The 15,684-nt window shown below is 31.5% G+C and overlaps 1 protein-coding gene across 1 annotated transcript in view; it reads left to right on the top strand.

Annotated features, from left to right (window-relative positions):
• LOC120354754 (inositol hexakisphosphate and diphosphoinositol-pentakisphosphate kinase-like) overlaps positions 1-13,261 on the top strand; it is a 30,755-nt gene extending 17,494 nt beyond the window's left edge. The window contains exons 6-7 of the mRNA XM_039442266.1: positions 7,011-7,258; positions 10,909-13,261. Coding sequence (XP_039298200.1) covers positions 7,011-7,258; positions 10,909-11,415 — 755 coding nt within the window. The 3' untranslated portion in view covers positions 11,416-13,261. The remainder of the gene's footprint in view (positions 1-7,010; positions 7,259-10,908) is intronic.
• The last annotated feature ends 2,423 nt before the right edge of the window (positions 13,262-15,684 follow it).

Here is a 15,684-nt window from a genome sequence, read left to right as displayed (position 1 = left end):
TTACCTCGCGTTTTACTTTTGCCCAAGCTAGTTCAATGGGATTCAATTCGCACATATAGGGGGGAAGTCTCAATCTCAATACTGTATGGCCATGTTCTTCTAATACAGTGGTCGCCAAACAGTCGATCGCGAGCTACCGGTAGCTCGTGCGGTAGTTTTTGGTAGCTCACAGAAATGCTTGGGTTGTCAACCATGCATTGAGAAACATGACTACAAAATTTTGCATTTCTCTCATATATAACTAAGAAGTTGAATGATTTAAATTTGCAGCTTCAAAGGAAAGATAAGGTTATCGGTGGAATGATTTGAACTGTAAAATCGTTTTCCAAGGAGCTTGAGATGTGGGGAAAAAATGTCGTCCAGTTTGAATATAAACACTTTTCCAGTCTGAAGAAAATCAATAACGAGAAAAATCCTTCACAGCACCTCAGCAATAACCAAGAATACGTTACAATTCAGACTTGAGACAACAGTCTGATCAACGATTTCAAGATTTTAAAAGCATATCGAATATGGTACAATTCGTCAACTCTCCTTTTGTAGAGATCGATGCAGAAGATTTTGCAGCTTGTCTTGTAAAACATTTTGGTGAAGATCAGGCTTCAGTTGAAATGGAATTTGTGGATTTTTAAAATTATCTTGTCTCTCAGATCACTTTCTACAACTGGAAATATTTGGCCTCAAGTCCCCAAAGAAAAATATCCAATTATTATTCAAGTTGCATTGAGGTTGAAAGCCATGCTCAGCTCTACCTACTTGTGTGAATCATCTTTTTCAAGTATGAAATTCATGAAAAATCGATATAGGAACATTTTTTGGATAACTGCATCAGAATGGCTGCTACAACGTACACTCCAAACATCAATAAAATATTGATGGCCAAAAAGATTTCCACTTCTCTCATTGAAATTAATGCACATTTCAACTTTTGTTATACTTTTTGCTATGAGATAAGTAGATTCCAACAATAGAAATGTACCTTTCTTTATAGACAATAAAAGATACTTTGTTTATTCTAATATTCGTTGGTAGCTCACTAGGAGATTTATGAATGCTATTCTAGCTCACAGGCTCATAAGTTTGGCGACCACTGTTCTAATAGACTGTCAACATGGTACACTTTTGATTTGGCTTATTTTTTTCAATCAAAGAATAGAGCTGGCCTTTCCTCATTGACTGCTCAAAATGAATATTTTTCCCCGTCAACCAGTTATCATTTCATTTTTGTTGGCATACTTGGATGGGGGTTTTTCTTTTTGAATGCAGTGATAAGGGGCATTATCCATTACTAATACTGAATGAGGAAGATTAGCAATGAGCTTCTCTCTGACCCACTTCATGAAGTTATCCCCATTCATTTGACCATGATAATCCCCTGTTGCTGACCCCGCCCGAAAAAGTAGCAATGACCCAGGAAGAAACCCATTTTCAGAACCAACATGTAGCAATATGTACCTTTTGGATGATGCCGAATCTTTCAAGCATCCTGTAATTTCATGATCTTGCCAGCATTTTTGAAAGATCATATTGCTATCAACCCAAGTTTCATCCATATAAAAAATGTTTCTATTCTTATCACGGAAATTTCTGATTTTTCTAAGGTATTCGGACCTCCAAAAAACAATATGGGGACGTTCAACTAATATTTTCCGTTTTGATTGGCATTTCACCCATCTAAAACCAAGTTTTTTTATAATTACACGTAATGTCTCTCTGCCCCATTTGAAATTGATTTTATCTTTCAAGACTGGTAATAAATTTCTAATAGAGGGTACAGTTTTCTTGATTTATAGTGTTCCTAATCACGTTCAGATCAAAACTGTCTATACTGGGAATGGAATTCTTGGAGTGTGGTCTTGTTTTTCCTGGCGTCGATAGTTTAGACGATTCTGGTTCTGCTAAACTTTTAGTTTCACAACGTATTTTTTTAATCAATCTCTCTGATACACCACACTAATTTGCTGCTAATTTGCTTAGAATTCTTTTCCTCATCACATTTCTCAATAACGTGTCTAATGATATTACGCACTTCACTATGCACTGTTTGACCACTCTTTCTAATGCCCGACATTGTTATAAAAAAACTAGACAGTAACTAAAACTAATAATCTGTTATATAGGTAATTTAAGAAATTAATTTGAACTGTGCTAATTCAATGTGCACTCACTCGTTTCACGAACTGGAAGCCGTGCAGTGACCTCTATTCAAAGAAAATGCGTAATTACCAGTAAACATACTTCTATAAACAGGATTTCTTTACATTGATGACTAATACTTTAGTACTGAAAAGCTAACAGCGGAAGCCATTAAATATTATTTCTTTTATGCATAGCCTACCCAACTGATAGATAGGCTATTATGTGAGCTGCACGGAGAAAGAATTCCAATTTAATAATTGAGCAACATATTTATTTATCTTTTATAACTCGAGAACCCTTTAATCGATTTCAGTAATTCTTTCACAGAAAATAAATTTGGGATGTTATGATTATTTCATACGTTGCATATGTGTAGTTTATTCCACACATAAAAAGTTTGTCGATTACCAACTTTTTCATGTTTTGCGATCCAAATTCACGAACTTGATCCAAGAAATTACCCATTATTAGGAAAACAAACAATTTTTTAGAAAAAATATACATAACAACGGTTCAGAGAAGAATCAATAAATATGCATGCCAAAAAAAAAATTAATTCCGTTCAATAGTTATTGAACAGATGAGTTGTAAACAAAAAATTAAAGGTTTTCAATGAAATTACTCATTTAGTCACACATTAAATTTATCTTTGAAATGAGTCAATTTATAAAAAAATGCACTGAACAAAAACGATTCCTGACCTATTTTACATCACTAATTCAATATTTCTGAAGTTTTAGGAGATATTTTTCATTTTATGACTGATGTTTTTAAGACGGATCGAAAAAGCTAGAACAGCCTAAGATTGCTCCACTCCGCCTGGGGCATTCTTTCGCTGGTCAAACAGTACATAATTTCATTATGTATTTGAATTTTTTTTAATAACACCAGCATGATAATATTCTTCACACATTAATATGAATAATGTAAGAAGCAGTAATATTAGAGTAATATTTTTATCTGAGAATAAAAACAACAGCTGTTGTAGCTATGGTGAAAGTGATATTTTCGAGCTCAAAATTTAAGTGATTTTATTCTATATTTTGTGAATATTTGAAGTTTGGTTTTTGTTTTAACGGAAGTTTCATTATCAATTTATCTAAATTTGAAATTCTTTGTTTTATTCTGATTCATAGTTCAGATTGAAGATTTGGTGTTGAAATTGAAGTGAACATAACTACATAATATTTGGACGATTTGTGACAAAATCAGGAAATTGAAGAAGTTTTGGGCAATAGCCTGTTTTTTCTTTTCCGACTATTGTATTGTTCGCTCTATCTAATAAATAAATAAATAAATATAAAAGTGATAAAGATTGAGTACATAGATGTTGTAGTAACTATTTATCATAACCGATTGCAAACCGCTCATGAATCGCTGTCATGTGTACGAGGCTGGCAAACCGAGCGATTTGCCAATCGAGCGACAACCGAGCGTAAATCGCTCGCTCATGTGAACAAGCTCTTAGATTGCAGCATTACTCTTATGCAGATCGTCAATTGTTGGCCAGTAATTTATAGACCCACATACATGGCTGTGACGCTTGAGTCTCGTGCTGGTTATGAAGCTTTATTCATTTTCGCAAGCAGAATGCAATAACTCAGCATAAAACTAACAAAGAATCATTCAAGTTGAAGCTGGAATCGTCATGAGTGATAAGCCTGACTTGGCCACTAGTAAATTATACCTTTTCCCCAAACTCAAGACATGATTTTGAGGGCAGAGCTTCTAAACTAATGCCCGGTCTACAAGACAGGGCAGGTTTGCGCTAAGTTTGCGTCGTGTAGACGGGAGATCGTTCTAAATTTCTGAGGTTTGAAGGTTTGTGCTTTTTTCAATCAATCTCAGCCAGGTTTGCGTCAATTTTTCTAGGAAACGATTATGTCTCATCTATCCATCAAAACCTAAATCGCTTCAAAATGAAGATAAGAATTCGCGATTTCAGATTCGGATTCAGCACCCTCAAATTAAATATGAGCGAGGTCAATTCTCAAAAATATTCAAAAACAAGGACGATTTTTAATGGATAATAATTATCTTATTTACTCTATTAAATATGTGCGAGGTCAATTCTCAAAAATACTCAAAAACAAGGAAGATTTTTTAATGGATAATAATTATCTTATTTACTCTATTAAATATGTGCGAGGTCAATTCTCAAAAATACTCAAAAACAAGGAAGATTTTTTAATGGATAATAATTATCTTATTTACTCTATAGTAATGTTATGGATATAGTTATTCACTCTTCACTTGATAAGCAGTATTCTTGATTATTATTATTGAGGAGAAGTGGGAGGAGGAGGAGGAGTTGGAGTATAACTATACATTATCACCTACCCAATTAGTTTTATATTACTGTTAAGTAGTAACTTATTCAACCAATTCCGACTCCACTTACTTCTAGGTTTTTCCCCCATTTTTAAATACTTTTTGAAAGGCAGATAACAATAAGAGTAGCTCGTCCATTGCGGGTGAGGAACACAAACTGCACTGCACAACACAATCGATAGTGAACTGAATAGAATCTCAGCACTTCTTCTGTTGTGTGACTCTCTTGAGGTTTTTGCTAAGTTGGTGTCGTGTGAACAGAGGTTTGAGCAAACTTGGCTCAATGCCAGATTTGCGTAAACCTGGTTTTCAGCCAAGTTTGCGCAAATATCGTTGTCGTGTAGACCCGGCATAACATGGAGCTCCAAAATAATGTCATAGCCCACTTAAACTCCTTTAGCGGCAGCATTTTATGACGAGGGTTTTGGTAGGCTGGTCCACTGCTATAGAAAATGCCTCAACCTTCACGGCAATTATATTGAAGAATGGTCATAAGTGTAACACTTTGCTTTATACATTCGTCTTTTATTTATGACCAATCGGAGATTGAAAAACATTATCCTCGTACACATATCTTTCCACACTAGAAGAATTAAGTTATGCTCATTAGACAACTTACCGTAAGAGTAGCCTATACTTTTTTAAAAACTAGGACGTTTCTCTATTTTATGAGAAGGTTTTCTAATGTGCTTTCCTACTCTCTTGTGAAAATTTATGTAGCTGAATTAGATTCATAAAATCCTATTTTTAGGTTCAAATTTGGAGCTGGACCTTGTGATTCAATGATAAATACATTTGGAGGAGATACACATATGACAGACAGTATGACAGCCTACACTCACCGGGATAGCATAGAGGTAGCAGAACTGTATAACACTCAGCAAGCACTAGAATCCATGCAGTTTTATCCAATCAAAGGTAATCCAGGTAATCAATTATTTATCCCTATAGTGATAATATATTCTTCCAATCATATTTTAATTATGATTTGTGATTGTGAATGAAAGAAATAAATGAATGAATTATAGTGAGGTCCACACGTTATAATAGCAGTATTTGATTAACATTGGTGTTGCTATCCTTTTTTATCATTCGGCAAAGTAGATAGCGCTATCCTTACCTAGCTCCACAAAATTTCCAGATCGTTTTTCAACAATTTAGAAATTAAATTGACAAATCACTTATTCTCATTTATTATTAAATAATTTAAAAATGTATTATATCAAAAATAAAATATAATTTCTTATTTTAAACATCAATATAACGTTAATATGGCATCAGATATACCGGTATCAGCTATGCTAATATAGAAGGCAGTGTCAAGGCAGAGAATTCTGCTTCGGCAACGCTGTTCTTCTATCTTTCTCCACTCTGCCATTATAACGTGGACCTCACTATAGTACCAGTTCAAATGTTGGTTTCGATTCAATTTCACTCAATGAATCCGATTGTGGATGTTTGGTAATGATGTCAAGCCATATTGGGCTCATTGATATATTAATAATAATTATTATCAAATTATATAGAATAATTAATTAATTTATACATAATTTTATAGAATTATTCTATCATAGTATTGATTGTAAATAATTTCTCTTTTTGCAATAAGATTTCTATTTTAATTTTAATTCTGGGCTTAGGATATTAATATTGATCATTTAATCATAGTATTGATGTTTGTTGATAATCTTTCTTTTAGCAATAAGATTTCCATTTAAATTTTAATTATGGTGAAATAAAAACGATATTGTCAGTTCCACATAATTCATTTGAGCTAGTGTAAATTTAATTTTCCTACAGTTACCTTGAAAAGTGACCATTCCTGCACTGATTACAGAACTTAAAGAATCACTTTTCCGCTCTAGTGCGCAAAGTATTACTTTGCGTACTCTTAATACTTTGCATATTATCTTGCAGCCATCCCAATCAGCTGTTGACATTATCAAGTTTAAAATGAATTAAAGTTGTTATTAATAACAAACATTTGATGGATTTCAGCCATCATTTTACCCATAATCAACCACTTTTCATATTCAATGGTAACTGTAGGAAAAATTTAATGTGAAATACGTGCGCAAAGTTCCTCTGCTGCATTCAAGAAACCATTCCGCCCCCGCCTACGGCTCGTGCGTAAACGTTTCTTTCGGTGCAGCAAACTGTCACTTTGCGCACTAGTTGCACAAATAACAATTTAAATTTAGTGTTTACAAGTTTGTGTTTCTTGAATGGTTCCAAATTTTCTTAAATAACTCAATATTATTCGTTACAAGTGGTAATTGAGTGGAATATTTCTAATCAATTTATTAATTCAAGCCATCTAGATTCAAAATTTATAGTTTTCATGTTTATTCATGACTAAAATTTCATAAAAATTGTACACGTGAAATTCCAACCTTATCTTGGACTTTGTCACCTATAAATTTGGGAGAAAAATAGCACAACGACCACCTTATGATTTGATCTACCAATGTTATTACATTAGTGTCATTTGAATTGTATATAATTAAATAAATAGTAAATAAATAAATTATTATGATTAGCAGACGGAGGTGACAACAGTGGTGACCTAACTCCAGTCTCTCTCGGATCGGAAGTCGATCCGTACGACTTTACAGCTGCAGTCCGACCTTCTCATATCGATAATCTAGATGAATTCGATATACCAACCTGTGAAGAAGAAGATGAGGAGATGACACTAACGGCTTTCACTAAGGAACAGATGTCAAGGCCGAGACTTGCCGAAATAAAATGGATTCAGGATGATACTCCAATAATACCTCAACCACAGGTGAATCAAAATCATTCCTTATCCAGAGATAAAAATGTCTGTTGTAAAAATGTTTATTGGCAATAAAAAATATATTGTATATCTTATATCTTAGAGTGGCCACCTACCGGGAAAACCTTGAATTCCTCATGATTTTACTAACCGGGAAAAATACCGTGATTTCCTCATGAATTTTTCCAATTACTCATGAATTTCAATTAATTTAGTGAAGAAGTGTACAGTAACATATCTAATTAGTAAACTTCCTATAATTTTAGGTTACCGTTAGCCTATGCTTTTTAAATGCTTCTTGATGTACTGATAACAGTTCCTCTAGTGCAATCATAAAGTTTTTATGGTCTAAGGGTGTAACTGAAGACTGTTGGCCTAGTAGATTTCACATTAAGGCTGTGCAAAGGCTAAAAATAAAACTTTTTACTCGTGATATTTTTCAAAGTTTTTTGATTTGTATATCATCAAGCTATCAAAATGAAAAAGTTTTCTTAGGAAAACATTTTTTTTCTGATCATTACTTTTTGAGATATGAGCGCCTAAAGTTTAAATTTTTGGTACAGCACATTTCAAATTCGGTACGATGTAGATCCACGAGATTTAGAGGATGGATTCTTCATGGTATTGTTGATCTAGTAAAACAAAAATTTTCTGAAAATATCAATTTTTAAGATAGTTATTCAATTCACCAAAAATAACTCAACTAAAAGTTATTTTTAGTAAATTGAATAACTATCTTAAAGATTGATATTTTCAGAAAATTTTTGTTTTACTAGATAAACAATACCATGAAGAACCTATCCTCTAAATCTCATGGATTTATCTCTTACCGAATTTGAAATGTTCTGTTTTGACTAGCTAGACTATTAGGAATTTGACGGTCTTTATTTCTTTTGTATAATTCTGGACTTTTGTATAACTGACTTTCTTTTAACTTATATGACGTAGGTTTATAATTGCAGTGGTATTTGTTGGACATCATCAAAATTTGGGCAAAGGATAGTTTTGGGCCAAGCCTGTTATTCTTTCCCAATCATATTCATATGATCTGTAATTGTGTTCAAAATTGAATAAATAAATAAATGTATAATGGTCACAGAGTTGGGAATCTACGAGAATGGTTTCCTGTATGCCAAGACATATCATGACGTATTCTCATGCAACAATTAGATATAGAAATAGGCTGAATAAGTATTGGACTGATATCTATATTAATAATAATATCGTGTGAACTGGCTGGTTCAGGTCTGGTGTCAGAGTTTTCTTGCCCGGGCAATAGATATTTATATTATAATATGTAATATAAAATATTATTGCACTGAAACTGTATAATAAGTTTAATAAATGAGAATGCAGATCAATTAGAAAAAAAAATCAACTGATCAGTAAAAATACCAATGTATTCCATACAAGAGTTCTTAGATAATGGAATTATTAATAATCTGATACATTGAATATTACTATAAGCTTAGTGCAGATTTCCATAATAAATTATTTTCGAATGTTTCTTGTTCGTCAAATACTGGAACTCTACTTGGAAAATTTGAAATTTTCCTCTGGAAAACCGGGAATATTACTCATGATTTTTTCATTTTAAAATGGGCTTACTTTTCGTGAATTTATGTAGGTGTTTATATGTAATGTAGACCTATTCATACTTGTATTACTTTTATTGAATTCTATTCTATACTCTCAATTCACCATCTTTAGTAAAGGCCACGTTATAATAGCAGTGGAGAAAGATAGAACAGCGTTGCCGATTCTCTGCCTTGCCACTTCCTTCTATAGAGGATAGCTAACACCGTTATCTCTGATGCAATAATGATTAGTAAATCATTTTTTTAATTTAAATATTTTGATGATTAATTATATTTCTACATTGTTGAAAAACGATCTGGCAATGTCGCGGAGGTAGAAATGATTGCGATATTTGCTATGTTGAATAATAAACGAGGATAGCAACACCAATGTTGATCGAATACCATTATAATGTGGAATATGTGTGAATTATAAAGTTGGGTTTTCGTTTGTATGTAAATGCCGTTGTTGACCACGACAGGGAGAGAATCTCAGATTGGGTAGATTTCAATTTGTCTACATAACCTAAAATATTATGTTTTAATGGGGCAGGTTGAGATTATACTTTCTCTGTTGCATATCCATACTTTTTCCCTATAAAATTAAACTTGATATAAAACTTAAAATTAACTTGACACTTAAAAATAAACTTATTCTGTAGGAATTTACTCTGCGAGTATGAAATGAGAGTAAATTCCTATTATACAGTCTGATGATGACCAACAACAGGTCGAAACGATCCTTACTACCAATGTAAGTGCATTTTCACTCCTAAGTGTTTTTTATAATTCAAGTTTATACTTTCAAATGGCAATATGTTGATATTATTAGAAATGTTTAATTCTTTAATAATAAAGACAAATGATGAAAAGTTATTTGATCAGATGTTTTAGCACACTTGAAATTTGGACAATATGAATCTCAACAATGCTTGCCGTCGTCGACTGCGGAAATTTACGCATAAACGAAAATGCACCTTAATGTGTGAAATGCATATTTATCACGAAAGGGATAAATGATTGATTACCTTCAATTGGATGAAACTGTATGGATTCTAATGCTTGCTGAGTGTTATACAGATCTAGACAGTTCTAGTTCCAGATCGTCTTTAACAATGTAGAAATATAATTAATTAGAAAATTATTCAAATAGAGAAGAATTGCAACACCAATGTTAATCAAATACTGTCTGGACTTGAGTATATACAGAGTGGGTGAAAAGTCCGAGAACGGCTTAATATCTTATACACAAAGGTAACTTGTAACATGCTTGATACGCTTTACCAGCGGGCAAAGATTTTCTTTTTGCTGGTGATGCCTGGATTTTATATTTTATTTTAATTTTATTCAAGTATATGTATGAGTAATTATGTCTATTTAATTATATTTTTAATGATATGTCATATTATAAAGAGTTTGTAATATGTTTTGAATATTCTAATTGGAAATAAATGAAATTGAATTGAATTTGATGGTGCGTGTAATTGGGGATCCTACTCAAATTGAAAATACTACTTTACTATGACTTTGAAAATATGGTCCGCCATGTTGAATGCAACTTAATTTTATTAAATAGGAAGGTTGTCATGCGATACATGATTTCGATACGGAATTTCAAGAAAAAATGAATGGCGGAAACCACATATCGATATCTCAAACCGTCTCGAAGATATTCAGATTATTAATCAATAATATTCAAAGCAGAAAAGAAAGAAAAAAGTATGAGAACGGCTTAGTATCTTATAAAAAATGTGATTCCAAGATGGGTGTGATCGGGGATCCTACCCAAATTAAAATACTACTTTACTATGACTTTAAAAATCTGGTCCGCCATCTTGAAGTATCGCATGACTAACTTCCTATTTAAAAAAATAAAGTTGCATTCAATATGGCGGACCAGATTTTTAAAGTCATTGTAAAGTAGTATTTCCAATTTGAGTAGGATCCCCAATCACACCCACCGTTAAATTACCTTTGTGTATGAGATATTAAGCCGTTCTCGGACTTTTCACCCACTCTGTATGTGACGTGAATTCCTGACAAAATGAATTTGATGAACTAATAAAAAGTTTGATTTTGCAGAAACAGGCGCTGGGGCGGTTCGAATGTGTTGGAGCCGTCTGCGATCTTTATCAGAGTGGAGGAGCAGCTTTTGAGCAGCCAGCAAACCTAGATCAAATTGACAAGCAATATATTTCATCGAAAATACAGGATGGTCTGTTCGAGATGAATTTCGATGCAGGCGGGGAAGCAAATGGGAATACTAATAAAATAGAAGAAAGAAGAATGTCTAATTCAAGTCAAAATGGAGACAGAAGAATGTCAAGTGTAATGTCCAATTCCAGTCAAAATGAAGACAGAAGAATGTCTAATGAGGAGCTGCAAAGTTGCTTTCACTTCGGTTTGCACCATAACTTTGATTGTGAACGAGGTGGCGTGTCCATTCCATCTGCGACATCAAGTAACAACCAACAAATACCTAATGCGCCGGTTCTGACACTCGCAAGCAGTCTGAAGGACGAATCTTGCATTTCTCGTGGATTTGTACTTCCCAAGAAAGATCCTCAAAATACCAGTAATAATGAATAATATTGAAACGCAATGAATGTTATCAAACACCCTTCTATTTTATTGCAACATAGCTAGTTTCAACTCTGCAAGAACCATTTTCAAGTGGAAATAATAAAATAAACAACATTGAATTAATGCTAGTTTATGTTCATATGATATTCATCAATATGATTTAGTTCTATGAACTGAAAGACTTTACTGAAAATGATGTTGTCTAAATCAAACTGAATTCATTTTATTAATTTATTCCTATTTAATTTTGTTGCTGAATAAATAAAGAGCTCCATTCCAAAACCTCACATTTTTCCAATTTCTGTTTTTCAGGTTATATCTCATCAAAACATATGACTTTATCATTTGCTAGTGAGTTTCTTGTCAAAACCTGCTTCTTAAAGCTGTAATCACCATTCAAACATTAATTTTTTTCCAAAACCTGTCAAGTCAACTAGTCGTTTTTTCCAATCCATGCCAAGTTTCTGTGCATGCGCAGTTTTATTTTTACAAAAAATGGTTAGATAAATTGAATAACAACTTTGAAAATAATATAATTATATTAATCTTCTAATGATGAATTAACTTCCAGTGAGAATTCATTGGCACAGAGCATACAGTAAGTGATTCAGCTACAGTTTTTCCCAATTTGCCAACAAATTATGTTTTTGACTGAGCAGGTTTTGGAATCGAGCTCTTCAATATGAAATACTTATTTCACATTTAGCCTACTGCGTTTTAGTTTCATAATATAATATTTCATGTCAGAAACTATAACCACCTGAAGGAACCTTAGGATTCTATTCAGCAAAATTAGTTTTAGTTTTTGCAGTTCTTAAAACTTAAGTCATATGAATGATTATCATGTGGACATGAACTAGCATTATTTCTATGTTGTTTATTTTACACTTTAAGATGGTTCTTGCAGAGTTGAAACTGAGCATTGCAATAAAATGATAGGGTACTTGATAACTTTCATTGTGTTTTATTAATTACAGTAGCTCTAAAAACAATGATATTAGAATTATATTATATTAGAATGATATTAGAATTAATTATTTTTGTAGGCATAATCTTAACGAATGTTCCACCTTGCTTTAGAGCAGCATGGTTAGGCAGGCTCCAAGCCACTGGGTTACTTAGGCTAGCCATTAATAATATAGAACATGTACCTAAATATGCGTGTCTATGATTATAGGAAAAAAATAATGCTCGAAAAGCTTTCTAGGTCATCAATAGAAAGCTGTAGACTTTAGAAATAAATATTGTTATTTCAGATGGGCTAGAACCACAGAATCATCTAGGGGATTATAATTTTTCGCCGGTTATCGAATCTAAGCAGTCATAAGTGTTCTAGATTATCAGAGATATCTATAGAATTCAGGCATAACAGGACTCAGTAAAGTCACAACAACACTAAAAAACCCACGAAATGGTTGATCTGTGGATTGACATCGCTAATACTGATTCTAATAGTTAATACGAAGTATGTATTGTATTTCATATATTTTTTTAAGTGGTTGTGACTAACTGAGCTCTATTCTATATGAAGGCATCACTAATTGTGATAATGAATGATACCAACTAATAATTGTTCCTTATGCTAATATAACCTTGGACAATATAGGCGTAACATCAAGAATTATTGTTTTATAGATTGACGAGGTAGATTTTTGTAGTACACCAATTTATAGAAATGTGTCTTATGAGACCCAAATTGAATGTTGAATTATGGATCATGAATCGAATATCAATGTTGAAGCAATTTGAAATCAAGAGTGAGAATATATTTAATTTTGTGATAAATGAAACCAATAAATTTTAACGTCATATCTATTTTATGTTGATTGTACTATTTCTATTTATGTATATTGATGAATAATAAGACTCGAATGTTGACACTACCACAGATTTAATAAAACAATCATACAAGTTTATTTGTTTCGATTATTCCACTGATACATTCATTACATTGAGAACACCAAGATATTGAACAGCTTAATTCACGGAGTATGAAAAAGTAAAAAAGTAAAGTCGAAGAAATTGATCAAAAATTAATGAACTATTTTATGAACTTGATTCAAAATGATGAAGTTGCTGATACTTAATTATTGCAGAATTACAGAACAGTATGAATTCACTCAGTATGAAAAAGTAGAATTAAGGAAGTTGGTCAAAAAATAATGGACTTAAGACTAATTAATAAACTCTATTCAAGATAATTGAGTTGATAAAACATTAATGAACCAATAGAAATGATCAAGTTGATAATTATTGCAGAATTACAGAACAGTATGAAAAATGTAAACAGTATGAATTCACTCAGTATGAAAAAGTAAAAAGTAGAATTAAGGAAGTTGAACAAAAACGTATGGACTTAAGACTAATTAATAAACTCTATTCAAGATAATTGAGTTGATAAAACATTAATGAACCAATAGAAATGATTAAGTTGATAATTATTGCAGAATTACACAGAACAGTGAGAATTCACTCAGTATGAAAAAGTAAAAAGTAGAATTAAGGAAGTTGAACAAAAACGTATGGACTTAAGACTAATTAATAAACTCTATTCATGATAATTGAGTTGATAAAACATAATGAACCAATAGAAATGATTAAGTTGATATTATTGCAGAATTACAGAACAGTATGAATTCACTCAGTATGAAAAAGTAAAAAGTAGAATTAAGGAAGTTGGTCAAAAAATAATGGACTTAAGACTAATTAATAAACTCTATTCAAGATAATTGAGTGATAAAACATTAATGAACCAATAGAAATGATCAAGTTGATAATTATTGCAGAATTACAGAACAGTATGAAAAATGTAAACAGTATGAATTCACTCAGTATGAAAAAGTAAAAAGTAGAATTAAGGAAGTTGAACAAAAACGTATGGACTTGAGACTAATTAATAAACTCTATTCATGATAATTGAGTTGATAAAACATTAATGAACCAATAGAAATGATTAAGTTGATAATTATTGCAGAATTACAGAACAGTATGAATTCACTCAGTATGAAAAAGTAAAAAGTAGAATTAAGGAAATTGATCGAAAACAAATGGACTCAAGACTAATTAATCAACTCTATTCATGATAATTGAGTTGATAAAACATTAATGAACCAATAGAAATGATCAAGTTGATAATTATTGCAGAATAACAGAACAGTAAGAATTCACTCAGTATGAAAAAGTAAAAAGTAGAATTAAGGAAATTGATCGAAAACAAATGGACTTAAGACTAATTAATCAACTCTATTCATGATAATTGAGTTGATAAAACATTAATGAACCAATAGAAATGATTAAGTTGATAATTATTGCAGAATTACAGAACAGTAAGAATTCACTCAGTATGAAAAAGTAAAAAGTAGAATTAAGGAAATTGATCGAAAACAAATGGACTTAAGACTAATTAATCAACTCTATTCATGATAATTGAGTTGATAAAACATTAATGAACCAATAGAAATGATTAAGTTGATAATTATTGCAGAATAACAGAACAGTAAGAATTCACTCAGTATTAAAAAGTAAAATTAAGGAAGTTGATCAAAAACTGTTGGACTTAAGACTAATTAATAAACTTTATTCAAGATAATTGAGTTGATAAAACATTAATGAACCAATAGAAATAGTTAATCTGAATAGCTTGAATAAAATCTGAACGTATAACTTGAATCCTGAAACTGTGCCGTTTTTAGGAATTACTTGAAATATAAATTACAGATCAGTTCAATTCACTAAGTATGGAAAAGTAAAGTTAATGAAGTTGATTCAAAATAATTATGTTCATAAAACATTAATGAACTTACATAAATTGATAAAGTTTATTCAGATTAATTAAGTTAATACAAACTAATGTAGTTGACTCAAAGACTTGATCTTGGAATACAATCTGAATAACTTGAATAAAATCTGAAAAATTTATAACTTTTCACAAAGTTATTGTGAAAAATTGAGAATAAAATCTGAAAGTATAACTTGAATCCTTAAACTTAGCCGTTTTTAGGAATTACTTAAAAATATCAATATAAAAACATTTAACTTACATCTAAGTTGGTACGAACAATGAACAAAACTTACATCTATTTGGTATCTCCATTCATGAAAAATACCACCATTTGGCTAGGAATTTGTGAAAAATACACAGGTTAGGAATTTGTGAAAAATACACAGGTTAGGAATTTGTGAAAAATACACAGGTTAGGAATTTTTTAAAAATACAGGGTTATTCTGGAATTTTTTGAAGTTATTTTATCCTTGATATTGATATCAATTTTTGCG

Source organism: Nilaparvata lugens, chromosome X (genome assembly GCF_014356525.2).
Source record: "Nilaparvata lugens isolate BPH chromosome X, ASM1435652v1, whole genome shotgun sequence".
Taxonomy (NCBI): domain Eukaryota; kingdom Metazoa; phylum Arthropoda; class Insecta; order Hemiptera; family Delphacidae; genus Nilaparvata; species Nilaparvata lugens.
This window is presented reverse-complemented; position numbering and strand designations above follow the sequence as displayed.